The sequence below is a fragment of the Drosophila innubila genome, chromosome X, assembly GCF_004354385.1.
Source record: "Drosophila innubila isolate TH190305 chromosome X, UK_Dinn_1.0, whole genome shotgun sequence".
NCBI lineage: Eukaryota > Metazoa > Arthropoda > Insecta > Diptera > Drosophilidae > Drosophila > Drosophila innubila.
In genome coordinates, this window is record NC_047626.1 from 23,815,472 (window position 1) to 23,841,807 (window position 26,336).

Here is a 26,336-nt window from a genome sequence, read left to right on the forward strand (position 1 = left end):
AAAATTAAGTGTTTTTAACTATTGGTTACTTTTTTAATAAGACTATAATTTATTACACATTTTTACTATTAAGGTGATCATTTCTATTAATGCTGGGGGTTTAAATGTGAATTTGTTTTTAGTTCATTTTACAATAACTTTGCAATCAAATTTTAAATTCGATAATAGATATAATAAAGTTGTTCATTTTAATGTAAGTTTGAATTTCGTCACTCCCCGGGGAGAGAAGTAGCAAATTGAAACAAAAATTGAACTAAATTTCATTTACTATTTTTGACACTTTACCTAAAATGGTACGACTTGCCAGATCGGAAAATGTTGCTGATTGGCAGCCTTATGGGCCAAAGCAGTGCTTCCACACCAGTGCTGTCAATATTTTTGGGGAAAAATAGCTGTTGCTGGCTGGAAAGCATCTACACTTGTTCTTGTGTGCACTTTTGCACAGATTCAGGAAAAATATTAATAAAAACATACTTAAAATTTTTTTAAAACTTCCAGATTTCTGGCTAATAGCAATTTTCAAACTATTTTAACGAACGAACTTTGAAAATAGCCAGAACTAGCTATAAAATACCTTAGCTGACATCAGTGTCTACAAAAATGTAAACAATGCCGGCACAAAAATAATAGATATGTCAAAACGTTAATAACAAATAAGCAGCTAAATTACAAAGAGTGTAAGGCGAAGATAGAGAAAGATGTAAGTGAGCTGCAGCTTATAATTTTACATAAAGCATATTTTTATGCATGTGTGCTGTACAATGTATCAATTTCATTGACTTACGAGCATTCAACATTTCCATAACATTAAGCCACCTTATCAGCGACGTGCTAAAACAAGCCAAAAAAATAAATAACAGCAGTTAGTCAATAGCAACAATAAGTTGCAGATAGGCAGACCAGCAGCTTAACACACACACAATTCTATTTATGTGTGTATCTGTGTGTATGCGTGTGTACTCGATACTCGAGAAGTTCAACTGTCCGTGTCCTACTTAATTTGGTAAAAAGAAACTTCACAATTTTTTTATAAACAGTATCTTCAATCTTACTAATTGTTTTGCTTGTACTTTGATATCGTTTGCTATAAATAATTATTAATATAGCATTGGCTTGATATTTATCGTTAATTGCCATTTGCCGTATTGCCTATATATATATATATATATATATACTAAAGTAACTGTTGTGACTAATAAATTTATTTTAGTTTATTTTAGTTGCATATGCATACCATATTAATAAATACAAAATAGAATTTTTTGTCAAAACAGATACTTGACATACTGTAAGTAATATCCGTTTAATGTTTGCAATTTCTGCACACTTCCTCTAGATTTCTGCTACAGTGAGCACTGCCAACAGGTTATGCCAGAATCGCTGTGTCAATATTTTGAAGGTTATTTCTTATTGTTGCTATTGCAACCTGTTGCGTGTGCTACTTGTTGTTGTTCTTGTTCTCCGCATAAGTGACAATTGCTGAATGCTGTGCGATTCAATCTGATGCTAAATACGATCTGATGGTTGAGTTGTTTTTTTGATCGAAACGGAAGGAGAGGAATTGCAAAAGAGGTATTCCTGAAACAGTTTCTCAGCTAATTGTAAACAGCTGATCGCGAAATCTAATCGAAATCTAATCTAAATTTGTTTGAACCAATAAATTTGTATTAACTATGAAATAAGTAATTAAAATTGTTGCATGTCGTGCAGTGTTGGCAGTTGCTGAAACTCTTTGCCAGATTGCGCATCTCTTGCAACAAACCGGTAACGCGGCAAGGCGTGGTTAACGTTGTTGGCCACATGTTGCGAGGGCATAAAGTTGTTGGCATGCTCATTATTATGCTGGTTGTTGCTGTTGTTGTATAGAGAGCAGTGACAAGGTCAATACGATTCGTTAGTCATACACAGCTTGACCGCTTGCATAGGCTCCAATTTTGGCCATACAAATTTATACATATGTTTGTATAAAAGAACATGTGTGTGTGTGTGTGCGTGCATATGTGTGTATGGAGACGCAGCCAATACAGATGTAAAAGCGTTTTGCCGCGACGTTGCCTACTATCGAAGTTAGTTTGAGGCATACTCGATTCGCAACTCATGAACGTCGGACGTGTTCCTCCAAACGCAGCCAGAATCGTCACGAAAATTCAAAAGAGACTCGTGTCATCGTTTATCAATATTTAATCTGCTGCATGCTGTCTGTCGCGCCGGGTTTGTTTTTGTTATTTTCTTTTTCTGTCTGTGTATGTGTGTGTTTTGTGTTTTGGTTTCTCCCACTGTGCATGCTCTGACTCACTTACATACATATGTATGTATTATAGCACTCAGAACTTGAGAGTGTCAAGCGCAGAAGAGAGTGTGAGAACGAGAGAGCGCGTGCGATATTATTAAGCACAGAGAGATGGCAATATGGCGTAATTCCTTACAAAAGCAGAATGCTGGAAAAATGCACACAGCATAATAAAAATGGAATTGTGCTAAAGAATTGACGACTTCTGGATGCCCTAACTTAAAATATACACACAACAAACAATATTAATTAACACTGTGTTTATGACGTTAATAAGCGTTTTGCGTGTTTTGTGAGCGTGCTTTAAAAGAGGATGATTCATTGCGAACTTAACTTTGTTTATAATTAACTTTGTTTTATAATAATTTCAGGTTGCAGTCAAAAAATTGCTCAGTTTCAACATTGTTTAAGACATTTCAAAATTTACTTGGCTCACACGTTAGGTACGTAAATCTATCTGTTTATAAAGTTGATATAGATTAAAAAACAAATAATTATCTTACTTTTGTTCAGACAGCGTCGAGTGTCATTGTTGTTGTGCCGAAATACTCATAAATACTTGAAACAACAACAAATACACACAATGGGTTCGATGCTCTGTAAGGAATACAAAACTACGGGGAAGGTAACGCCCAATCCAGAACAGGTCCCAGGTAATTAAAAAAAATTATAAATTCATATTTTTGAAATTTTACTGAAATAAGTCTCTCAACTTTTAATCTAAAATCAATTTGATTATATTTTAAGGTCGCTTTAGTGTGGGATTTTGTAGGAAGACTAAGGCTTTTAGTTGAAAACTTTTAAGTTAATATCTTATAATGTTCTATAGAGATACTTAAGTTATGAAGGCTGACCACACTTCATGGGAAATTTAAGCAATCGAATAAATCTAACAGGCATTTTTCATATCAATGAAGGTGAACTTTTTTAAATTTTATATTTTTCATAAGATCTCAGCTACTGAGCATATTAACTATTAGAAATTATTATTTAAAGTTATTAAATTAATTACCGTTATTTTGTAATTTCTCTTTGTCTCGGAACTTTCTCTACCAATTAAGTTGGTATTCCTTTCTAAATATTTACCAGGTTGTCAATTGGCTTGATTATAAATCAATAATTACAATTTAAATTTCCTATGTACATTTCGTGTGCTCAACTGCAATTATCATGACCAACATTTAACCTCGTTTCGTTGAATCTAACAAAAAATAGCTAAAGAACGTTGAGGTTGAGAAAGAGCGTGTAGAAAAAATGAGAAAAGAGTATTCGCTCTTTGCGTGTCAGACATTCGCCATTTAGCATTTGGACTTAACTTATTTTCGCTAGTCTCATGTCAGTTTACACTCTGAACTTAACTGTGACGGCGACGGTGGCTTTCGATAGATCCGACAAAAGTAAAATAATTGACCGGACATTCCCTGAAATACCTTCAACGTCATATCACTCTTAAAATCCATTCAAATATTTCAACCGGATTAATTTAGGTAAGCCAGGCTAAAACCAAAAAAAAGTATATTTGCTTATTGTTTATTTTGTGGTGTTTTTTGTGAATTTCTTGTGTGCCTTTTTTGCTTTTATTACAATTGTTTAAATGTGTGTGAGACAAGGCTAACTGGTTTGTTGTACCTGTGTGTGTGTGTGTGTGTGTGTGCGCGTGTTTGAGTGTTTGTGCATATTTCAAACAGCAGTACATCATAGTGAGTTCACACATTTACATGGTTTAAAATTCATCTAATTAGATTGTACACCGGTTTTGGCTCAAGTGCTTCTACTTGTCGCAAGTATTGTATTTTGGAAGTGTGTTGTCGGACCTATCGAAGGTCTGAATCATGTTTAGTAATTTGTATTATCAAGATTAAGCTTTAATTAGCTTCGTCAAGCTCTGACGTCATATTTATGCAGTTTCTCCAAGTTTTTGCCTTTTAATAATTTCATCTTGTGATCGATCCTATACATAAAATATACAAATTCGTTTAAATATATTTATAACTATCCCCCGCAATTTATAAAAAATTTAAAGCTTTGGAAATTCCTAAGTAGGCACGATTCAGAATATCTATTAATTGATTTCTCTCTATGACAGAATCTACTTCGAATAACCTTTGAAAAATTTAGCAAATCGGCCGGTTTTCAAGATATTTGTTTAAAAGCTGGTTGGCATTTGTTTGTTTGTACTTAAGCTATACATTTGTATTCTACTGTCAATCTAGTTCAAGTATTGACATTTTGATTACTTTTGTTACTCTTTGGCACCCTTAAGTGTCCCCATAAGTTTCTAGTTTCCCGACCCTCCTTTTCCTTTCACAAATGACGCAACAAATTGTTAAATGAACATGTCGAGTTTCCTTGAGTGTATATTGATTTTTGTATAATTTTTTTTTTTGGCCATAACAATGCAATCTTTATCAATAATTAAAACCGTTTAAAACTCGATCTAGCGCAAACATATCCCTTTGTTGTTTGAAAATTTACTTATTTTTCTTGGGAGACATCCGTGACATACATACATATTTATATTATATCATGAAATAATTATGATGTTGATAATATGTATAAGCCTTTATCAGTAAAGTGGTAAAGCGCTCCAAATTTTCATATAATTTTATTTAATTTGATAAATAAAATTCGTAATCTTTGAACAAGATTAAGACTTACAAATCATTATAACTAGGAATGTAAAAATAGGTCGAAAAATCGAAAACTCGATTTTTGCAGATGCAATTTTTAACAGTTTTAACTCTTTTAATTTTATTTACCATCAATCCAGTTAATTTAATCCAATATCATGTAAAATCGACAACTCAACTCTAATTTTATTCAGCGCCAACATTGCAGAATTCAATGTTTGTTTCGTGCATTTTCATTGATTTCCCAAGACAAGGGAAACATGAATATTATAAATCAAAAAAATGGGAACATAAATATTAAAAATAAATATATAGAATGGCAGAGTTGCAGGTTTTCACTTTTTTAGACTTTGTCAGTTTGCTTGGGGGCAAGGTGCTCGAGTCGTGTTATGGCATCGTCCAGAAACTGCCGTTGCAACTGCAACTGTGGCAGCAGCTCCTCGGCGCTGAGTAGTTGCAACTTGTGTTTCGTATTGATGCTGGGTGATGAATCCAATGATGGCCAATGGCCGCGCAGGAAACCCGTGGATGACGTTGATGTTGTGGATGAAGATGAGGATGAGGGATTCGGTCGCAGTATGGCCATTAGACGCTTGATTAGCGAAGGGGAACTGGTGGCAGTTGGTTGTTGGTGGTTGATGCCACTGCCACTGGGAAACTCGGGCATTGCCAGCAAAGGTGTCCAGAAATAAGAACTAGCTGAGCTGGTTACAGGTGCTGAGGAAGATGAAGATGCGGTTGGAGTTGGATTTGGAGTTGCCTTATCATCACGTTGAGTTTCCGCAGGTTGATTGTTGTTGTTGTTGTTGCTGCTACTGTTGTTGTTGTTGACTTGCATTGCATCAAGCTGTTGCAACTGTTGCTTGAGCTCATCCAGCTTATGCTGCAGATACTCAAAGTCAGCGGCCAAACTGCTTGCCAAATGTTGTGCATCCTGTTCATGTGCCTTTCCCTCCAACGTCTCAATCTGCAGCTGAACATCATGTTGACGTTGCTGCAACTCCTCCAGCAACAGCGGCGTCTCCGGGCTGAACCTTTCCATATACAAACGTGCAATCTCCGCCTGCAACAGTTGCTGATGTACACGCAATGCACTCAGCTTCAGTTCCAGCTGCTGTTCCGGTGTGGTAACACTTCCATTGGCATTGCCACTGACGCTGGAAAGGCTGCACCCGATTCCAGCGATCAGCATGAAAGCAACAAGTTCTGGACGCGACCACGACATCTTTTCAACTGACATCTGAGCAGATGACCCTCCTGGGCACTGGGCTCTGAGCGCTGCTTTCTTTCCAGCCAGTGTTGTCAAGCTAACTGCAGCGATAAAAATAGCTTGTTTTTCTTTAACTAGATTTTTAGTTGAGTCATTTTATACAACGAAAGTTTCCACATGCATTGCGTCCACGGGTGATATTTACTATGGGCCTGAAGAAAAGGACGGTTCTTTTCCTGTGGACACTTTCTTTGTATAAAATGAAAACTCTATAGTTTATTTGCTGAGGATTTGAGTGTAATAGTAGGGCTGTCAGGCACTTTAAAGTATGCTCTCCTTTCGAATTTCCATTCCTAATCCTTTTTCGTTTGTTCTTCGCCCTTAGTGATCTATCTCACTAAGAAATTCGTAGTCTTACAATCTTAATAAGTTTGCTAAGAATACCAATAACAAATCAAATTTACATTTTATTTGAGCCAGAATTACAATTTGCATAAAACACATTTAATTTTACGGTTTTTTCTTAAATGTTAGAAATATTGAAACAAAATTGAGAAACTTCTTATACAGGGGTATCACAGGAATTGAAACAAACCTAAAATCTCCCAACAATGTACGAAGATTTGGGAGATTTTCGGTTGGTTTCATTTATAATATTTATAATTCATTCAAAAATGTAAAGCTATAAAAAAAACTCCGAAATTTAGCGAGTTTTGGAAAAAAAAAACCAGCATGTGTCAACACTGACACACAGCAGGCGTTAGACGAAAACGAGACAAGACTTTCTATCTTTTGGGTCTGCCCGAATTTAAATTGTCATTAAACGGGAAAATTTTTATGTGTTTTGATTTTTGAAACAAACAGAAGATAAAGGGAGACAAAGAGAGACAGTCGAGTGGTAGAGGAAAAATAAAAAGAAGATACATGTGAAGAAAGAAATTTAGAATTGGGAAAACCTTTTTAATCGAAATCAAATTGAATATTGCAGGTGCCGTTGGTTCTTATCAATCGAAGTGCAGCACGGAAAAGATGTCGTCCAGTGGAAATGTTGTGGAGGAGCTGGATGTGGAGTATACGGCACCTGTGGCCGTCTGCAAGGCGACTGATCTCACGGAGAACGAGATGAAGCAATTGGAATTCGATGAGGATACCAAAATTCTTCTCGTTAAGCAGAATGGACGCTTCCAGGCGGTCGGTTCCAAGTGTACACACTATGGTGCACCGCTGCACACTGGAGCCCTGGGATCGGGTCGTGTTCGTTGTCCCTGGCATGGGGCTTGCTTCAATCTAAAGACGGGTGACATAGAGGATTTCCCTGGCTTGGATTCATTGCCCTGCTACAAGGTGGATGTCACCGATGGCCAGGTAATGGTGCGGGCCAAGCATAGTGATCTGGCCAACTCGAAGCGTCTTAAGAATATGGTCAAGAGGAATCCCCAGGATGATCGTTGTTTCATTGTCGTCGGCGGCGGTCCGTCGGGTGCCGTCTGTGTGGAAGCATTACGTCAGGAGGGATTCACCGGTCGCCTAATCCTGGTGTGCCGCGAACAGTATTTACCCTACGATCGTGTCAAGGTTTCCAAGGCGATGAACCTGAACATCGAGTCTCTCCAATTCCGCGACGAGCAATTCTACAAGGATTACGATATTGAACTGTGGCTCGGCGTCAGTGCCGATAAATTGGTCACGGCACAAAAGGAACTCCACTGCTCCAATGGCTATGTGGTGAAATATGATAAGATCTACATTGCCACCGGCTGTTCGGCCTTTAAGCCGCCAATTCCCGGCGCTGATCTTGAAAATGTGATGACAGTACGTGAATTTAGCGATGCTTCAAAGATCTTGGCATCGATTACGCCCGAATCGAAGATCGTTTGTCTGGGATCCAGTTTTATTGCCTTGGAGGCGGCCGCATTCCTTGTCTCGAAGACGGCCAGTGTGACGGTCGTTGGAAGGGAGAATGTGCCGCTCAAGGCGGCATTTGGTGAACAGATTGGAGCACGAGTGTTAAAATTGTTTCAGGATAATAAGGTAAACATGATCATGGAGAGCGGCATCACCGAGATCATTGGCAACGACGAAGGCAAAGTGGTTGAGGTACAGCTGGCTGATGAAACCCGTATACCCTGTGATCTGCTCATCATGGGCACCGGCTCTACGCTTAATACTCAGTTTATGGCCAAGTCGGGAGTGCGTTTGAATAAGAATGGATCGGTTGATGTCACCGATTTCATGGAGTCCAACATACCCGATGTCTATGTGGGCGGCGATATTGCCAATGCGCATATCTATGGCTTGGCCCAATCCCGTGTCACCATCGGGCATTATCAGCTGGCGCAATATCACGCCCGGATTGCGGCGATCAACATGTGTGGCAGTGTCAAGAAGGCGGAGGCGGTGCCCTTCTTCTTTACCATGCTATTTGGCAAAGGTATACGCTATGCGGGATACGGCAGTTACACGGACATCATCATCGATGGCAGCCTCGAGGATCTATCATTTATCGCATACTTTGTCAATCATGCCGACACCGTTACGGCAGTTGCATCCTGTGGCCGTGATCCAATTGTCGCTCAATTTGCTGAGCTCATCTCCCAAGGCAAATGCCTGGGACGCAATCAGATCGAGGATCCCTCAAATCGTCAGGCCTGGACGGCGATGCTCAAGGAGCCGGTGCCCAAAGTGCGCTAAGGATTCACTCGAAGCTCAATTCAGTTCGATGACCCCATGCCAGTATGTGTGATTATTACTCGCTGCATTCAGATATTGCTGCTCATAGATACATGCATATATATACATATGTATATATGTGTGTATTTTAAATTTGTGTGTATATATATATATTGTTAAATTTGTTAATGTGTACAAGTTGAGGGCGCACATCTATCTGTCCATATACAAATTTGTATTAGTCTGGAAACTTTTTTGCTCAGTTTTTGAATTATGTCATGACTGTGTGTTGTATCTAATCTTGTACTGAGATTTGTACAATAAATACGTTGCATTTTCTTATCAGCAAATTGGTTTTCTTATTTCATAAAAATATTCTCATTTTAAAAAACAAATTTTTAAACTGAGTTTAAGGAAAAATACTCGTAAACTACAAGATGCAGAAAAACAACATAGTAAAATGGAAAGATCATCTTATAGTAGATCATGATATGGTGATCCGATGCGACATATAAACTGCCTTTTATTATTATAAATAAAATTATTATCAATTTGCTTTTTGTATAATTACACTGATTCCGGAAATGACTATATTTTCTTTGTTTATCTAAGTCTTGTTGTGGAGTTATTGGAATATTACAGCTTTTGAAAATTTGAAGACTCAAAAATATTTATTTTTTATATGAATGCAAGCGGTACTCAATGAGCAGTGTGACCGCATTTAACTTGGGCAACAGTTCAAAAATCTTGATTCCTTCCTTGCCTCCATGTAAGGCACGACACCGATGATTTAGTCGGCCTGCTATATACAAGATAGATAGAATAAAAGCTAATGGCATAACAAATATATAAGCTCAAGAAAGAAAGTGTCATGACCTTTTTTTCTTGAGGTAAATAAAATATTAGCTACATATTAGGGTACACGTATATCGATTTTTTCACGAAAAATGGTAACCCAAATTCGTAATCTACGGTCAATTCTAAGATGCTTTCACCAAGAAATCATAGTTTTTTGAGGTGAAAAGTTGTGTTTTTAGTCCTTGCATGCACGAATATTATGTTTTAAGGAAAATTTTTTTTTTTCATTTAAGGGTTTTAATACCAATCTTGTCAGGATCAAACTAAAAACACTAAAGATACGCTAATAATATGCTTAAAAGTTAAAAATACATTTTTGAACTCAAAAAAGGGGGACAATCAGGTGTGTTCTGCAAATCTCTAACAGCGCAAGGCAACCCAAAAGAAATTGAATGCAAGACATTACTGCTGTCAATTGTCTAAAAATTTCTTGAGAGTTTTGACAAAATTAAATATTTATTAAATTGAACTAAAATATCCTTGAATTGAATAAAAATGCAAAAAAAAAGTATGCTCAAAAATATTAAATCTCTAACATTTTAGGAACACCATCATTTCGAGCGGCTGTTTTCAAAAACATTTCTCTTCAAAATATCTAGAGATTTTTGGAACACACCTGTATAAGTTGACTTTAGAGCTATGGTTTCTTGGTGAAAACATCTTGGAGTTGATCGTAGATTACGAATACAAATCGATGCGACCGACTACATATACATTTTGGCATTTCAAAAACGTCTTGTCACCCTGGTATTTAGTTTTTGTTTAATTTTTTTCTATAGTTTAGTTTTCAGTTTATCTATAAATTTTTTAAACAATGTGTTGCGGGCCAGGTAAATGGCATTGCTCTCTTCTAAAGCAACTCGCATTTTGCGGAATGTGGTAACTTATAATAAGACTAGGTTGAAATATAAAATAAATAAAAATTTTTAAAACTGTTTAACATTGTAAGGCTCATTACTTGTCGGACCACCCACGTACATATACATATTGGCATTTCAAGAACGTCTTGTCTCCCCTGCTATTTAGTTTTTGTTTAATTTATAAGTCTTTAATTTTTTCTATAGTTTAGTTTTCAGTTTATCTATAAGTTTTTCAAACATTGTGTTGCGCGCCAGCTGAATGGCATTGCTCTCTTCTAGAGCAACTCGCATTTTGCGGAATTCTTCGGTGCAAGCACAATGAGCTTCTTTGGTCTTTTTTCGCTTCTGGTAATACACGTTAGACTGTTCATCCGACTTCCGTTTTAGCCTCACGAATCCGATGCTTTGCTCGTCATCCGAGACAGCCTTGGAGCTGCTCGACAGATCTTCGGATATGAGCATGGAACTAGTGAAAGGAGCAGCGGACTCATCGAAGGTGGCCGCCTCGAAATCGGGAAATATCTGTGTGGTAACATTGTCGTCTTCCGTCAGCAGTGTGGCCAATGTGCGGCGAACTGGGACTGTTGCAGTTCTGTTGCTGTGGCTGCTGTTATTGCTGTTGCTGTCTCTGCCAAAGATGGCTTCCATATCCTCGAAATGCCTCCATTTTGTTCCGCTTTCGCCGGTAAAATTAATTTTTTTCTTGATATTATCGAAAGTCACCCGTAAATTTCGTATCTTTCTATCCAACTGTAGTACATCTAGTCCTCTTACTCCCTTGCCTTCCATGCCTTTGAGAATCTCGCGCCAAATTTTCTTGTTTTTTATTTTTGGATCGCGAAATTTAGATATTCGTTCTCCATAAAGGGCCAACAACAATTCCGTGTTTTCTGTGGTCCATTTTTTGCCATCCACTGCAAAGTAGTAATTTACTTATCATTTATTCACTTACAATTTCTTAAAACTTACAGTGAATTTCCATTTCATTTGACAAAGCCAGACAAAGTTGTTAAGAAAAGCGATAACATTCATTAATAAAAACGATAGCTTTAACGTAGAGATAGAGAAACATCGATGTAAACATCGATACTATCGATGTTTCCAAAAATGAAAATACAATTGTTGTTTTTGTAGCCCCGAAAAAAATCAGAATAAACTATATTTTTAATTTAACCATCAAGCAAATAGCCTATAGGGAAGTCATTTCATACATCGAAAGTGCCCCAGACATTGCGTCCACCGGTGAAATTTTCTATGGAACTTGAAAAAAGAACCGGTTCTTTTTTTCTCATTTTTTAATGTATATAGAAAATTAAAAGCAAAAACAATTAGTCCTTCGGCCTAAGTAATACATTTTTTAAATTAATATACTATTAATAGCAATCTATCACCATTTAACTGATTGGTTAAAGAATCGGTTAAATTGTCCGCCAATTAAAACGACCGCTAAGCGCCACAACTTTGTAGAGTACATTTTTATTAATTTTTAAAGACTAAGACTAAATTTAATATTTGTTTTTAAAACTCAACCCTTTCTTCTGAAACCCAAAAACCAGGGTAGAAATTGTCAAAATTCGAAATTTTTCAATATTTTCCATTTAAAATAAATATCGTAGGTATGGATTTTAAGCAGTTAATATCAGCAGAGGATCAGCTTCAAGTAAATCCACTAGATCGTGCCATGTACAATTGGTTAGCCGCTTGGCGTTCTCTGACCCAGGATTCTCTTCGGCTCCAGACGACAACTATGAGATTCCAACAATTGGTAGATATTATTTAAGATTCCTGCTTATAATATGTCAAAAATTTATTCATGGTTAGATCGAGCTGGCAAAAAAACAAATCAAATGGCATGAGAATATCTTGAGGGATCAGCAATTTTTAAATAACAAAGGTATTACGAATGACGGAGTGAAAAACTTACTGTGGCATAAAGAATATAGAGAGAGGATTCAAAACGTAATCAGCCTGCAAGATGAACTCTGCTTGGCCCATAATACGTTGGAAAAACACAAATTGCAATTGAAACGTTTCAAGGAAAAGCTGCTCAAGGAGACAATAAAAACTCAACGTATTGAAAAAAGTCTAAAAGAAAGTAAACATATCAACAAGAAGTTAAGAATACGTAACCTTACGCTACATGCAGTGGTAAGTCGCTGTCCTTCTTGGAACGATGTTTAAGGACTAGAATTGGGATTTTCAGCTCAATTTTGAGTTGTGAACTTGTTCTGTTCAGTTGGTCCGTTTAGGATTGTTAGTAATAATGTAAAAACGATAAAGTAATTTTAAAGAAAATTAAATTATCAACTGGCCAACTGAACATGAATGATTAAGTTAGCTGATTCGTTTATCTTAATGACCTGTTCATTTGAACTTACATTGAACGAAACGACTCAACTCTACCGGACCAGAAGAAGGACACAGTGGAACTATACAGATCCCGAGATCTAATGTTCGTTTATCAGCTGATCGAGAAGGCGAAGGAATTAATTAACGCTCAGAATAAAACAAAGGCCGTTGCATCTGTCAGCACGTATCTACAAACGTAAACGATTTGTACCACCTATATCAACATATCTTAAATGATTTATCGACAGAAATATTGAAGAAATTCAATTGCAAGAGAGTGTCCTTTTAAGACAGTTGGCAGCTGGAACCGTTGAACGAAATGCAAATTTCAAATATCGTCATATTTTCCTGCAGTATATAGACTTTCTGTGGGAGTGTATGTCGAGTCTGGCCCATTGTCCTAAATTGGAGTCACCATACAAAAAGTTTCAGGATATTTTGGTATTTTAATAAACTACATTTGTTGTTAAATTTTAGTTGGCGCTCTAACTTCCCAGGATCACAGCTGCCAGGGCTGCACAGCTGCCAAGCTGGTGGCAAATTTATAGATCTAAAAGCGGAGTAACAAAATAACTTTAATAAATTAAGAAACTTTTCAATCCATTTAAATATTTAAAATTGTTTATTATGGTGTCTAGTTTCATCGTTTTCGTTTTTAGTTTATTTAATAAACTGACATGACGTCACAAGTACTTGAGCCGGCATTTAAACGATATACATATGTATCGGTTTCGCATTCGTGATATATCGATTTGTTTCCATTCATTTTTTTGTTGTTTTGTGTGCCAGGCGATGAATCGTCGTCGATACGTTTTGGGAAAAAATTTTTTACACACCAGCAGCAGCCAGCACACACACACAAAAACGCCCAATAAATTACAGTTGCAGGCAAGGCAAAAAGGCAGCACACAGGCAAAAAAAAAATAGTTTTATAACAAATTCATCGGGGTGACAAACAAACATCAACGAGCAACAGCAACAAACATAACATTCCAATAAGCAGAGTTGCAGCCTACTCTGCGCCAGCCTGTCAGTGTAACCAAAGTGTAACAACAACTACAACCACCACAGCAACAACAACAACACACGCAAAAAAAGAAAAACAACAATTCATATTTATCAATTATGAATTTCTTGGGCTTTGGCCAATCAGCCGAAATTGAAATTGTTTTTGATGGCGCTGAGAGCAGGAAAACCGCTGAGGTGAAGGGCGAAGATGGCAAAGTGGAAAAGATGCTGCTCTTTTACGATGGCGAAACAGTATCCGGCAAGGTAGGAACGAAAGGGTGTGGGCGGAGGCGGTGACGGTGACGGAGGGAGCTGAAATGGAGGCGGCGGTAGGAAATTAAAAGCGGCTTCCGTTTTTAGTTGCCTCCCTCTTCAGTGACAGTTATCAGTAACAGTGCTGCCAGAATTTCAATAGCTTAATTGACCGGAAAATAGCTATAAAATAGCTACAAAGTTTTGTATTAAGCTTACATTTTAAAAATACTGTTTTAATAAGAAAGTATACATTTTCTTTTATCTTATTTTAGCAAAATCAACGAATTTCCGTCTTAATATTTGTAGAAAAAAAAATGTTTTTCAATTCTTAATTAGTCTACGTAGCACCGTCTTATTTACTAAATACTTTCTTATTTAGAGTATTCAAATACATCAATTATAATAGTTTATAGTATCGAGAGATATTTCGAGATTTTAAGGGCCGATTTTTTAATGTCTCCTTAAATTTTGTCAAAGAGATATAAATATCTATAGTTAACACTTAACTAGACATTGAAAACCAGGCCTTAAGAGTATTGAAGTTATCTTACAATCTGGAAAGGTAAATTAGTAATATTTTTTTAATTAGTCAGATTTATAGCAAATAATTTTTCAAGCTATAAAATGGCTAAAATGGCAACACCGATCAGCAGAGAACATGAAGACAGACGTGTATATTATATTATTAAATTGTATTAATTTGTTATAATTTTTTTTTAGGTAAACGTTACGCTGAAAAAGCCGGGCAGCAAACTGGAGCATCAGGGCATTAAGATTGAGTTTATTGGACAAATCGAATTATTTTATGATCGGGGCAATCATCATGAATTCAAGTGCCTATCCAAGGCTCTGGCACGTCCTGGCGATCTCATCCAGAACAATAGCTATCCCTTTGACTTTCCCAATGTGGAGAAACAGTTCGAGGTCTATGCTGGCTCCAATGTCCGATTGCGATACTTTCTGAGGGCGACAATTGTGCGACGACTGAGCGATATAACGAGGGAGGTGGACATTGCGGTGCATACGCTGTGCAGTTATCCGGAAATGAATAATCCCATCAAGATGGAGGTTGGCATCGAGGATTGCCTGCACATTGAGTTCGAGTACAACAAGAGCAAATATCATTTAAAGGATACAATAATTGGTAAAATCTATTTTCTGCTTGTTCGCATCAAGATCAAACATATGGAGATTGCGATCATTAAACGCGAATCAACCGGAACCGGACCGAATGTCTTCAATGAGAACGAAACGATTGCGAAATATGAGATAATGGATGGAGCGCCGGTTAAGGGTGAGAGTATACCAATAAGGGTATTCCTTGCCGGCTACAATTTAACACCAACGATGCGGGATATTAATAAGAAGTTTTCGGTCAAGTATTTTTTGAATCTGGTGCTGATGGATACGGAGGATCGTCGGTACTTTAAGCAGCAGGAGATTGTGTTGTGGCGCAAAGCGGACATACCACGCTACCATGCCACCCAGCAGCAGCAGCATCAACAGCAATCCCATCACCAGCATCAGCATGTGCCGCTCCATGCACCACCCCACTTGGTTAGCGGTCCGGCAGCGCCAACAGTTGCCCATTCCCTCATCAGCAGCAGCACCGACAGCGAAGGGGCCGCCACAGCAACTGGCAACGTGACTGCCGCAGGAGGAGCAACTGGAGCGGGAACGGGAGCGGCAGTCGGTGCCGAATCCAAAATGGGTTTGTTTACACGCGAGAGCCCGAATCAGGAGTTTAGCCAACAGCAATTGGACTCCCCACTGCCCAATTCACCAATGACGCCCGGCAACGAAAGCAATATCATCGGAGCAGGAGGATTAGGAGTAGCTTCAGCGGGAACTGTTGCTGGCGAGCGTGAACGTGGCATGGGCGATGGAGCTGCGGCGGCAACAACCAGCGCCTCGCCAGTGGCCATGTTGTCCAGCACGCCGCCACCGTTGCCCAGCAGCGCTGTCGGCGCAGCAGCGGATGAATCAAACTTGTTACAGTCGCCAGCACACGGCGATGGCGATGGCGATAACAATATGCAATTGGATTTGAATGTGGATGAGGAGCATGCCGAACGTCGTACTCCAATTGATCCAGATGATGAGCTAACGGACGTGGCGTTGCCATCGCCACCAGCTCCTGCTCCTGCTCCCGCTCCCTCAGCTGCCAAAAAGGTCAACACAGCTGCGCCGCTGAGTGCTGATTGAGTGACAGCCACGAAACGATTGCGATTATGATTTCCAGAACAACAACAACTACAGCAGCAACTCAATGGCTAGCGGGAGCTGGAGAAGCACATCCAACTATTTCACAACAGCAACAACAACAACAATATGCATATATCATATACATATTCATATATTTTTTTAAAAAAACGTTAATTTAAAAAATTGTTACGAAAATGTTTTTATTGAGGTTATGCGCGCACACAACAACACGTTTCTGTTTTCGAGAACACCCCTCACAAAAATAAGCATAAAAGAAATTCACTGTAGACACCGGCGCTTTGTTACGCTCACTAAATCTATCTCACACACACACACATCAAACACGCTTAGCTCTATTCGAAAATTGTATTAACACTTTGCAAAATGAAAATTATATTATAAATATTAACTCTATTGAATTTCTGTTGTGATCCTCACTCTCTCAGTCCTATTTGAACGCCTAGAAATATCATCAGTCAGCAAAAAACAAAATTAAAACTCATTCCCCCTTTTTGAAAAATGGAATTTTTCAATTTGTAGCAGTACTTTCGAAAATGTTAAAAAAAAAGAAGTAAAACAAATGCTTTCTAAAAGTAACAAAAATTTATAAAATTGAATCGCTGCTTAGGCCTGAAAAAAATTGAATAAAGTTTAGAGAATATAAAAAAATCGAAGCTGCCCGGAGTTGTTCTGAGCGCGCCTAGAAAACATGTTACATGCATAATATATATACAAATATATATATATATGCTTGCATATGTACATAACATAATTCATATTAATATACAAATATACATATAAATATATATATACTATATATATTAAATTTATCAAATTAATAAAAACGAATGAAAATGATATCGAGTTTTAGATCATATCTGGGTATTCCAAAATTTTAGCATAAATAAAAAAATAACAAGTGTCACCCTAATGTCGCTTCCACATAAAACAGAGCGAGACGTACTGAAAACTGTTATCTTTTGGCTTTTTTGTTAATGAAGAAATCAGATGCATATTTCAATCATATCGTGTGATCTATAATATGGATTATACTCGTATGTATTCGATATAAAAATTGACTTGCTTAAAGATTTCGTTAACTGTTTCGTGACATTTGAGAATCCTTTTTTTTTTTAAGGGGAATCCAAGATAGATAGATAAAGGAATATATGTAGAGGAAATACTTAAGTACACATTTTTGTAGTTTGTAAGAAAGATTAAAAGTTAAAAAATTAACAGATGTGGGTAAAAGTGATTAAAGGGAAATTAAATAGAATATATTTGGACATACGTCATAAAGAATATAGATGTTGAGGAAATAATTTACATTTGCATATAAGGCCAAATTGGAGGCTTAAGATTACGCAAAGAAATGTCAGTAATGAAAAAAATTATAAAACTTCAATAATATCTTATTGAAATTGCATAGAAAACAATTCATTTAGATATATAACATTTTGATGTATAAAACCAATACAATCTAATTCCGTAGAATAAATTGTTACACTTCAAGCTGTACCTCATTCAATTACACAAATAGTAATAATTAGTTATAGTATTTATTCTATAATTTGTAAAGCCATTGGTGTGTGGGAGTGTATTTAATCCCATGCCTCCTTGATCTTCAGCTGATTGAGACGCTCCTCAATGGTCACATGAGGTTTCATCTTTCTTAATGTTTGCTCGTTTGTCCACTTGGCCACCAGTTTGTCCCGTTTCTGCAGTTCCTTGGCATGGCCCGATGATTGTTCCTAGACACACATACACACACAACGATAACATATAGCATTACAGTACATACAGTATATATATATAGCATATACATACCAGTGTGAGGTAAGGATGCCGCAGTAGAAACATTATTTGCTCCTGACGCTCGTATTCCCGTGTGAGTGTATCAATGGCCTGTTTGCTCACCGGCTTGACAAGGCGCCGCTTGCCGCGGAATATGTGACCGGGCACGGTTTTCTTAAAGAAATTGATTAAAGTCAACTGCATATTGTGCCACTGTGATTTAACAAATGATTGAGTTTATTTTTCTTTACGGGCACGTTAAATGTTGTTGCACAAGTCACTTCTACAGCTGACTCTCTACCTGGCGCAAGTGTTGCCACCCGACCGAAAGGTTGCCATTCCAGTACAAATTTCCGATCTGGTTTGATTCTTTTAACTTAAAAATAAGTAAATTTCCGAAAAGAGGTACTCTGAAGTTTTGTACCTGTTTTCTTTTATAGCTTTCTTAAATTTTTGCAACATTTTCGATTGAATTTTCCCGGTTTTTATGTATGTATATATTTATTTTTTAGAATTAAAATTTTTAAACTTCTCTTCCCGAGGGCTAACGAGCTTCAAACCTGCATTAAAATGTTTACCCTAATTTTGTCTAATTTCGAATTTTAGATTTTCCTCAAATTTATTTACTTTTTAGCGTTTTTAAATTTTTATTTTTTATCTGTGATGGCGACAATATCGACGAAATAAGTTGACCACTTTTTTGGCATTCTCGAGTGATGATGACGGTGGGCGCACCTCTAAAAAAACGGCAAGAAAAAAGACAAATTTTAAAAAATTCTAAAAAGAAACTCTGCCATAGAAAAAAAAATGTTTTTTTGTCGTTTGGGGCCCCATATCTATCCAAAAAAGTCGGTTTGGTTCTATTCAGATTTGGGCTGTTGCCTAGTGTTATCGTAAAACAGCTGATTGCTGTTATCGTTGACACAACTCCGATAGCTTTGTCGCTCGATTCAACTTTTTGATATCGCATTTTTAGCGCCAAATTAAAAAAGAAATAACGCAGTTAACAATAATAAAAATGTTAATTATATTGTGAAAACGATTGGCATACTGCAAATAAAAAACATGTGTGTATGTACAGCTTAGGCACTATTTTCGGAAATTGGATAAGGATTGGCTGAATGAATGACCTGATCGCCATGATGCAATGCACCCTCGGCGAAATGCAAAATCTCGAAGCCCACCTCAACCATAATCAGTATAATGATCATCCATTCGAGGCGAATGTGATGGGCATCGTTTAGATTGTGAGAGACAAGTTCGGCGAGCTCCACACAATGATTAATCTTCTCGTTCATCACTTTGGTGCGACGTGAGATGCTGAAATAAGAGCACACCTGCAGATAGAGACCCTCGAGCTCCTCACGGTCCCAGTAAAAGTCCGGGGCATCCAGTAGATCCGATGACAAGTTAATCGAATGCCGCAAGGCAAACAATTCACCCGTTTTCCTAAGCATCGCAGCACGCGAGATGCGTAGACGTCGTCCACGCTTCAAATCCTCTGTGAGATACTCCATGGAATCAATATAACGATCCAAGGTCGCCTCCCATATGCCCAGTTTGATGGACTGTGCGATGGCATTGGAGAATGTGTATTTATACAGGAAATTATCGCTATCCGGCGTCACATAGAACTTGCCGTTCTGGAAGAAGGCACGCGATGCCACATTCAGATCACTGCTGTCCGCCACGAGATCCCCCTCGACATCCACAGCCGTGGATGAAATGTACGTGTAGGGCATCATCTCACTCTCGCCGTGTACCAAGGCACTCACATACGATTCCCGCTCAAAGTTACGCAGAAAGTTGAGCACATTGTTCGTTTCGATGTCATTGCAGTTCCAGAACACAACGGATCCCTCCCGAAAGAAGAATATCTCTCGGGGCTGCTCTCCCGTCGGATATTTGGCCGTCACAAAGAGAACATTCTGTTCCACCCCAAGATTGTCGGTGGAGAAGAAACGTTTCGTTTCATACAAATTCTGTTGCTTGAGGGCCGCATGCAACTCCTCCAGATTGTATTCATCGGCTGTCGTATAGCCGCGTGTATTGAGGAATCCCAATGCGGACAATTCATCGATTGCCAGACGCTTCTTGCGCAACGCACGCGTGCGACTTGGTGACATCGCCGTCTCTAGCGGCTCATCCACCTGTGGCAGTGTCTTCACCCCGCCTGCCACACGACTCTTGAGGTTCTTCGCTGCCGATTCAGCGCCTGCTCCTTCTGTTGTCTCCTTTATTATGCTCGACGCCAGGCGTTTGTTTATTTGCAGCCACTGTACTTGTCCCGGACTCCAGTTGTTTGGCAACTTATATGTCTGTGTTTTGGGTATGGCGCGCAGACTTCGAACGAGCGCCGCTTCCAAAGCAACGCGTGCTAATATCATTTCAATTTATTTACTATTTATACTTTTATTTAAAAGAAAGAGAAAAAAACTACTTAAATGCCATAACTCTCAATTCGATATATATATTAATTGCTTATCGAATTGCACACAAGTTGTTTTCATATCGATATCACACTAGCGAATAGGGCAGTTGTTTTTTTTTTAAATGTCAATATCAATATGAGAAAATATGATTTTTATTTGATATTTTTGACCAAAAAATATCGATATTATTCATGATATAAACATCTGGGCGCGATTTTAAACTTGTGTTTTCACTTAAAATTAGTTATAAATCCACTAATTTTCACTATTTAATCACACGGCTTGTGCTTGAATGAAATGTTATCAGTTTGGTAAAATACATTTTTTTCTTCCATGTTTCATATGGAAAAACATTGGCGGCAACGGCAAAAGCAATGTTTAATATTTTGCACATTAATATTGCAAAACTATATCGATATTTTCGTAACAATATTGCCAAAAATATATCAACGCAACTATCGATATATCAATGATAATTCGACACAACTACAAGCGAAGCCCATCCCTAGTTTGTTGTCTGTGGCGGCAACACATCAAACAAACATTATGGAAAATGCGCTATTTTCTAATGTGCAAAAGTTATATGATAATGGTTTATACGAATGCGTGATACCGGCGGTAAGTGGCGTTGTCAGAGCACAATAGCCAACGTTTTAAAGAGCCTATTTGAATTAATGAAAATCATCTTCACATACACACACACATGCATATATAAATGCATATGCATATATGTATGTGAAAATTGCAGGCAAGCCTTTTGTCGACAGTGCTGCAAAATGATCGAAATGTGGCGACTCTGGAGATGGAATACCAAACGATGCTGTATCTGAGCAGCGCCAACTACAAGGAGCGCAATTATCGCATGGCCTGCAATCAACTGGAGGCTGTTGTCCTGCAGCGCAAGGCAATGTTGAGATACAAGAGCAGCCACCTGTCGGCCATCGAAGTCTCCTACACGCAGTTCCAGGATGTCGAGTTGCGTTACCGAATTGCCGTCTGCTATAAGGAACTGGGCGAATATAGCATGGCAATTAGCACCTTGCAGGCGGTCAAATCACGAACGCCACGCCTCAATATGCTGCTTGCCCGCCTCCTTCACCATCATGGACGGGGTGTGAGCAAGAGCGAGACAGCTTTGGCATTCAAGGATGTGCTGCGGGAATGTCCCATGTCGCTGACAGCGATTGAGGCGCTCATTGAGCTGGGCATCGATGGCAGCGAGGTGCATTCCATGGTGGTTAATGGTGAGCTGCTTTATTAACATATTTGTATATTGTTGAAGAGGATTTTTATACTTTGTTACACCTTTTAGCCTCCCCGTTACCCAAGAACATTGAATGGCTGAGCAGCTGGATCAAGGCGCATGCCCAAATGTATGGATGCAAGCATCTGGAGGCGGCCAAGACATTCCAACAGCTTAACGATACCACAATGCTGCGACAGAACGAACATTTGCTCACAAACATTGGCAAGTGTTTGTATTATTATGGGAATTTCACACAGGCCGAGCAGTACCTGGCCATGGCAGCTATGATTAATCCACACAATATGAATGCACTATGTCCACTGTCTGTGGTATATGGATTCAACAGCAAGAAGAAACCGGAACAGGAGAAACTGATCACACCAACGAGAATACGAGGCAATGGGGAATTCAGTTCATCACATTGGTTCCTCTACTCACAGCTCTCGTACATGAGCTCCAAGTATGAGCGGGCATTGATCTTCGCGGAGCGAGCTCTGTCCATCGATCCGCGCAACATTGAGGCACTGCTGCTGCGTGGCAAGCTCTTTGGTGGATTGGGACGACACAAGGAGGCCATCGATGTGTTTCGCACTGCACAGTGTTTGGCACCATATCGCTTTGAGGTCTACAAAGGATTATTGGCTTGCTATATACGGCTCAAGCGTTCCAAGGAGGCCCAGGTGATATGTGTCCTAGCTGTGCGCTATTTTCGCACATCGCCACGCAGCTATACAATGTTTGGCGGCACATTGTTCCATTCATCCGATCCGGATGCCAAGAAGAGCGCCAAGAGATTAGTGGAGAAGGCCCTGCAAATTGATGAACATTATGCACCGGGCATCGCCTTGTTGGCGGGCATCTTTCAGCATGAAGGAGCTTCACAGGACGCCATTGGATTGCTGCGCAAGCAGGTCTCCAATTATCCGCATCCCAAACTGTTTGCCATGCTGGCCGAATTGCTCAGTGTGGAAAAGGATCTCGATGGTGCATTGCACTTCTTCACATTGGCTTTAAGGTGCGTTGTGTCTACTAAGTGTATGTTGCAAGTTGCCTTCAGGGATGAGTTAGGAGTTGAAAATATTCAAATCCGAAAACAGTGAACTAGAAAACTGAAAAAAAAACTGAGATCTTTTTTTTGTAGGGTATTTCCAAATATATGCACAAATTTCAAAAGTTTTATAAAAAGGGATTAAAGCCGTAATCGAAACCGTAACTTTTAACCGGTATTAACCGATTAATAATAACTATTTTTTTTGTATATATAACATTTTTTTAAATTTTTACAACTAATTCTTTTTTTGTGAACCGAAATTATACCCGTTTTTCGAAACCGAAATATAAAAAAAACCGCTAACCGCTACGAAACCGATATACAAAGATTTTCGATATTCGATTCGGTTTGATACCCTGCTTATAAATTAATAATATAATATGAATTTTTTAAGATTTTTTTTTTTATAAATTAAATTGAAATTGTTTTACTATTTTCTGATTTAAAGCCTATATTTTTATTTTTTATTGAACCAAATATTATATTATATTTCTTTACAGGCTCGAGCCTACTTTCCGGCGTGCTTTGGAGGGTGTTAACGCTTTGACGAAGGCGGCACGCAGCAGCAATGTGGCAAGTAAACCCAGTGACGCCAGCAGCGGCAGCGGCTGTGGCAGCAGCAGTTCCAGCACAAATGTGGCAGGCAGCGGCAGCACAGTTACCGCTATGGCAACGCCATGTGGCACCCCGAATCATGAATGGTTGCTGGACTGTGAGGAGATGTCCAACGATGTATTGGAGCTGTCATCGCCCGCTGTGCCGCAGGAGGATGCCGAATCGGATGCTTTCTCCGAACCCTTCTGGCAGGATGTCGATGGGGAGATGACAAACTGATTTGATTTCCAAAACATGTTTAGCTTAAGCTCGAATTTATCTATTTATTTATCCAACTGTATAGTCGAATATGTAAGATAACTGCATCTCCATTCCACTCCATTCTGATGAATCTCTTTATTTTTAAATTACTTCAATCATCCTGCACAGATTTTCAAAATCCTTTTTAAAATGTTTCATAATATTTTAATATAATATTTCATAAATAAGGTTCATGTTATCTATTTGTTTATTTATGTCAAATATGTGAGATAACTGCATATTCATTCCACTAATCTGATAAATCTCCTTGTTTTTTTTTTAAATTTTTTTATCCTGTTTAAAAATCCTGTTCGAAATGCTTCATAATTATTAATTCCAAAATAATTAAGTTCCATTGTTAATTAAATGTATGGTATTATTAAATTAAATAAGCGTTTCTCTCGTACACATTTTCGTATTAAAGTTTTTCTTTTCTTTACTTACAACAATCATTGTTGATACAATTGTTGAAATAGTTGTTGCCGTCCTTGTTTTTGTTGTGTTTACGCACTTACCGTAGCTTATAACCACATTTTGTCACATTCGTCCACAAGCCCCAGTGGCCTAATGGATAAGGCATCGGCCTCCTAAGCCGGGGATTGTGGGTTCGAGTCCCATCTGGGGTAAAGTAAATGTAATTTTTTTTTGCATTTTTTTTTCATTTTTGTTTTTTTAATAATTAAAAATGCAGGATTTAATTTTCCTCTTTACATTTTTGAAATTAAATTCATTTTAATAATTAAATGCATTTATTACAAACTGTTAGGTGTTGAGCTGATCGTTTTACATTAACATTAACAGAGTCTGTAATTTAACATTGGTGAATTTAGTGCGACAACCATCATAACATTATGTTTAGCTGGTTGCGTGCAGTTTATAGTAATAAATAGCTATTTCTGGCTGGAAAGCAACCAAAAAATATCTTAAATTGCGTTGTAAAATGACTTAAATACTAGAAAACCTTTTTAGCAACAGGCTCGCGGCAAATTATTGCTGAAAAACTAAAAAAATTTAAAATGCGCGCGTTTGTACATATTAAGTGAGGAGCAAGTTGCTAATAAGGAGTAACGTCGTTAAATTAACATTAATGGATTGAGTGTGGCCAGCCATCATAATGTGTAGATATTTTTCGGTTATTGTCAGTGCTGCCAAGTCAGCTTTTTTTCCATCAGATCTGACGTTTTTCGAATTCCAAAAGCGGGAAAAACTGAAATCTAGCGAGTGACAATTTTTGATTTGCGAGTGCACTAACTTAAGATGCCTGAAGTACAATAAAAACAAAAACCGCGAGAGGCCTGGATGCGTGATGCCTCATTTGGCTATTTTTTGATCCAGGGAATGAGAGAATATGTTATTCCATGAAATTTCAAATCAACCAAAACTGCAAAACTGAGTGATTTCAACGTAAAGTATTTAAAATTAATTGGGACAAATCAATCCCACATAGCTGAGAAAAATGTCTTTTATTACTGGCATAATAATAAAAACAACTATCTGAATTTTTTTTTTAAATTGTCTATCTTTTTCTGGCTGTTTTAATATGTCAATATTTTAGCTTTTTCCGGCCCTGAAGAGCTGGCAACACTGGTTATTGCTCAGCTGGTCGCACAACTGCGCAGCTCGCGCGCCAAAACTTCAGTTGTTTATCAATCGCGTGCACCGTTGCATGTGCGTTTCCGTTAAGCGCAACATTTTTTCCGACGGCCTTTTCTGTTACGTTTTTTTTTTTGATTATTTTTTGTTGTGCTTGTGAAGGAAATAAATAATTGAAATACTATCAATATTAACAATAACAGTCGAAGTCAAAAAAAATTGAACGAACTATTTGGTGTAAACTTAGATTTAAGTTCTTGTTGCTTTTTGTTTTCGAAACAAATTTGCATAAAATCTTAAATTGAAACTAACAAATTTATAAGCTGCGAATTAGAATTGAATTAAACAATATACGATATTGGCATTCATTAATACTTATGAATTTTTAATTCGATCTGAGCTAATTTCGTGTGTTTTGTGTGCTCGTGAATTTGCATATATTTTGAATAAATTGAATTGACATTAATCGCTTCGATCAGTTGCAGAAAACGATACAGAAAGGTTCGTGGTAACTGTAAAAAAACTATATCTATAAAAATCATTCATAAATATAACGAAGGTGTCAAAGACAATACTTTCAAAAAAAATGGCAATATAACGGTATCGCCGCTTCTTGTATATGTATTTGTTTGATTTAAACTTAACAATCAAAAATTTTATAACACATTTTATTAAAAACTAAGAGGTTAAAAAAATTTAATGTAAAGAGATTTAAAGGCCCCTAAATCTTTAGTTTTGACAAAATCGACTCGGCTATTAATACTGATCAAGAATATAGAGTTTTTCAGTTAATGCTGCTCAAAGAAGGAATTTACATGTTGAAGTTTGAAAAAATGTACAATCTGTCGTTATTTTATTTTTTCTTATTTTCTTATAAGTTTGTACTTATGGTTTTTAAAATAAACTAAAAAAAAAAAACAAAATGAGATCCATTGTGTTTAACTATTTTTAAATAAGAAAAAAAAACGAGCATGTGAAGTTTTTCTTTGTCAAAACATTATTTCACTATGTATATTGTAATTTATCGATA

The 26,336-nt window shown here is 37.6% G+C and overlaps 8 protein-coding genes and 1 non-coding gene across 14 annotated transcripts in view; 6 read left to right on the forward strand and 3 right to left on the reverse strand.

The window, feature by feature from the left end:
- Positions 1 to 637: 637 nt before the first annotated feature.
- Positions 638 to 9,150, forward strand: LOC117787667 (apoptosis-inducing factor 3-like). 5 transcript variants are annotated; one of them, XM_034626250.1, is made up of 4 exons: positions 638 to 700; positions 2,662 to 2,733; positions 2,804 to 2,943; positions 7,119 to 9,150. In XM_034626250.1, coding segments are annotated over exons 1-4 (1,917 nt in total). In that variant the 5' UTR covers positions 638 to 698; the 3' UTR covers positions 8,822 to 9,150. The 5 variants fall into 5 exon arrangements, with proteins under 5 accessions (XP_034482141.1, XP_034482174.1, XP_034482157.1 ...); XM_034626283.1 differs by lacking the exon at positions 638 to 700 and adding an exon at positions 966 to 1,003; XM_034626266.1 differs by lacking the exon at positions 638 to 700 and adding an exon at positions 2,078 to 2,211 and having other exon boundaries at positions 2,799 to 2,943.
- Positions 9,151 to 10,564: 1,414 nt separating this feature from the next.
- Positions 10,565 to 11,566, reverse strand: LOC117784329. Its single transcript, XM_034622040.1, has 2 exons — positions 11,488 to 11,566; positions 10,565 to 11,432 (listed from the first exon to the last, which is right to left on the reverse strand). Exons 1-2 carry the CDS (start codon positions 11,498 to 11,500, stop codon positions 10,717 to 10,719), a joined length of 729 nt encoding a protein of 242 aa, XP_034477931.1. The 5' UTR covers positions 11,501 to 11,566; the 3' UTR covers positions 10,565 to 10,716.
- A 536-nt stretch (positions 11,567 to 12,102) lies between these two features.
- LOC117792005 lies at positions 12,103 to 13,476 on the forward strand. Its single transcript, XM_034631955.1, has 5 exons — positions 12,103 to 12,283; positions 12,340 to 12,666; positions 12,930 to 13,063; positions 13,116 to 13,308; positions 13,365 to 13,476. Exons 1-5 carry the CDS (start codon positions 12,137 to 12,139, stop codon positions 13,413 to 13,415), a joined length of 852 nt encoding a protein of 283 aa, XP_034487846.1. The 5' UTR covers positions 12,103 to 12,136; the 3' UTR covers positions 13,416 to 13,476.
- Positions 13,477 to 13,669: 193 nt separating this feature from the next.
- On the forward strand, positions 13,670 to 16,850 carry LOC117791586 (vacuolar protein sorting-associated protein 26). Its single transcript, XM_034631377.1, has 2 exons — positions 13,670 to 14,139; positions 14,851 to 16,850. Exons 1-2 carry the CDS (start codon positions 13,993 to 13,995, stop codon positions 16,333 to 16,335), a joined length of 1,632 nt encoding a protein of 543 aa, XP_034487268.1. The 5' UTR covers positions 13,670 to 13,992; the 3' UTR covers positions 16,336 to 16,850.
- A 921-nt stretch (positions 16,851 to 17,771) lies between these two features.
- On the reverse strand, positions 17,772 to 18,436 carry LOC117783335 (ribosomal protein 63, mitochondrial). Its single transcript, XM_034620714.1, has 2 exons — positions 18,163 to 18,436; positions 17,772 to 18,086 (listed from the first exon to the last, which is right to left on the reverse strand). Exons 1-2 carry the CDS (start codon positions 18,331 to 18,333, stop codon positions 17,937 to 17,939), a joined length of 321 nt encoding a protein of 106 aa, XP_034476605.1. The 5' UTR covers positions 18,334 to 18,436; the 3' UTR covers positions 17,772 to 17,936.
- A 696-nt stretch (positions 18,437 to 19,132) lies between these two features.
- LOC117783043 (required for meiotic nuclear division protein 1 homolog) lies at positions 19,133 to 20,597 on the reverse strand. Its single transcript, XM_034620205.1, has one exon. It carries the CDS (start codon positions 20,514 to 20,516, stop codon positions 19,212 to 19,214), a length of 1,305 nt encoding a protein of 434 aa, XP_034476096.1. The 5' UTR covers positions 20,517 to 20,597; the 3' UTR covers positions 19,133 to 19,211.
- Positions 20,598 to 21,077: 480 nt separating this feature from the next.
- LOC117785717 (anaphase-promoting complex subunit 7) lies at positions 21,078 to 23,751 on the forward strand. Its single transcript, XM_034623923.1, has 4 exons — positions 21,078 to 21,179; positions 21,310 to 21,805; positions 21,874 to 22,822; positions 23,359 to 23,751. Exons 1-4 carry the CDS (start codon positions 21,108 to 21,110, stop codon positions 23,690 to 23,692), a joined length of 1,851 nt encoding a protein of 616 aa, XP_034479814.1. The 5' UTR covers positions 21,078 to 21,107; the 3' UTR covers positions 23,693 to 23,751.
- Positions 23,752 to 24,266: 515 nt separating this feature from the next.
- Trnar-ccu lies at positions 24,267 to 24,339 on the forward strand. The gene has a single exon. It is a non-coding gene; the product is annotated as a tRNA-Arg (tRNA).
- A 1,259-nt stretch (positions 24,340 to 25,598) lies between these two features.
- The window catches only part of LOC117793867 (GAS2-like protein pickled eggs), a 76,277-nt gene continuing 75,539 nt past the window's right edge, over positions 25,599 to 26,336 (forward strand). The window contains exon 1 of one of the 2 annotated variants that reach the window (XM_034634297.1): positions 25,599 to 25,807. The gene's annotated coding sequence lies outside the window, so the exon portion shown is untranslated. The remainder of the gene's footprint in view (positions 25,808 to 26,336) is intronic. The other variant, XM_034634298.1, reaches the window with a different exon arrangement.

Excerpts from the sequence above, each read along its gene's own strand:
- LOC117787667 (XM_034626250.1), top strand. Across the intron at positions 2,734-2,803 it reads TTACTTGGCTCACACGTTAG|ACAGCGTCGAGTGTCATTGT; the intron begins GTACGTAAATCT and ends ACTTTTGTTCAG. Across the intron at positions 2,944-7,118 it reads CAATCCAGAACAGGTCCCAG|GTGCCGTTGGTTCTTATCAA; the intron begins GTAATTAAAAAA and ends TGAATATTGCAG.
- LOC117792005 (XM_034631955.1), top strand. The coding sequence starts at position 12,137 with ATGGATTTTAAGCAGTTAATATCAGCAGAGGATCAGCTTCAAGTAAAT. Across the intron at positions 12,284-12,339 it reads CTATGAGATTCCAACAATTG|ATCGAGCTGGCAAAAAAACA; the intron begins GTAGATATTATT and ends ATTCATGGTTAG. Across the intron at positions 12,667-12,929 it reads ACCTTACGCTACATGCAGTG|AAGAAGGACACAGTGGAACT; the intron begins GTAAGTCGCTGT and ends CTACCGGACCAG.
- LOC117791586 (XM_034631377.1), top strand. The coding sequence starts at position 13,993 with ATGAATTTCTTGGGCTTTGGCCAATCAGCCGAAATTGAAATTGTTTTT. Across the intron at positions 14,140-14,850 it reads GCGAAACAGTATCCGGCAAG|GTAAACGTTACGCTGAAAAA; the intron begins GTAGGAACGAAA and ends ATTTTTTTTTAG.
- LOC117783335 (XM_034620714.1), bottom strand. The coding sequence starts at position 18,333 with ATGCAGTTGACTTTAATCAATTTCTTTAAGAAAACCGTGCCCGGTCAC. Across the intron at positions 18,087-18,162 it reads GGCATCCTTACCTCACACTG|GAACAATCATCGGGCCATGC; the intron begins GTATGTATATGC and ends ATGTGTGTCTAG.
- LOC117783043 (XM_034620205.1), bottom strand. The coding sequence starts at position 20,516 with ATGATATTAGCACGCGTTGCTTTGGAAGCGGCGCTCGTTCGAAGTCTG.
- LOC117785717 (XM_034623923.1), top strand. The coding sequence starts at position 21,108 with ATGGAAAATGCGCTATTTTCTAATGTGCAAAAGTTATATGATAATGGT. Across the intron at positions 21,180-21,309 it reads ACGAATGCGTGATACCGGCG|GCAAGCCTTTTGTCGACAGT; the intron begins GTAAGTGGCGTT and ends TGAAAATTGCAG. Across the intron at positions 22,823-23,358 it reads TTCTTCACATTGGCTTTAAG|GCTCGAGCCTACTTTCCGGC; the intron begins GTGCGTTGTGTC and ends ATTTCTTTACAG.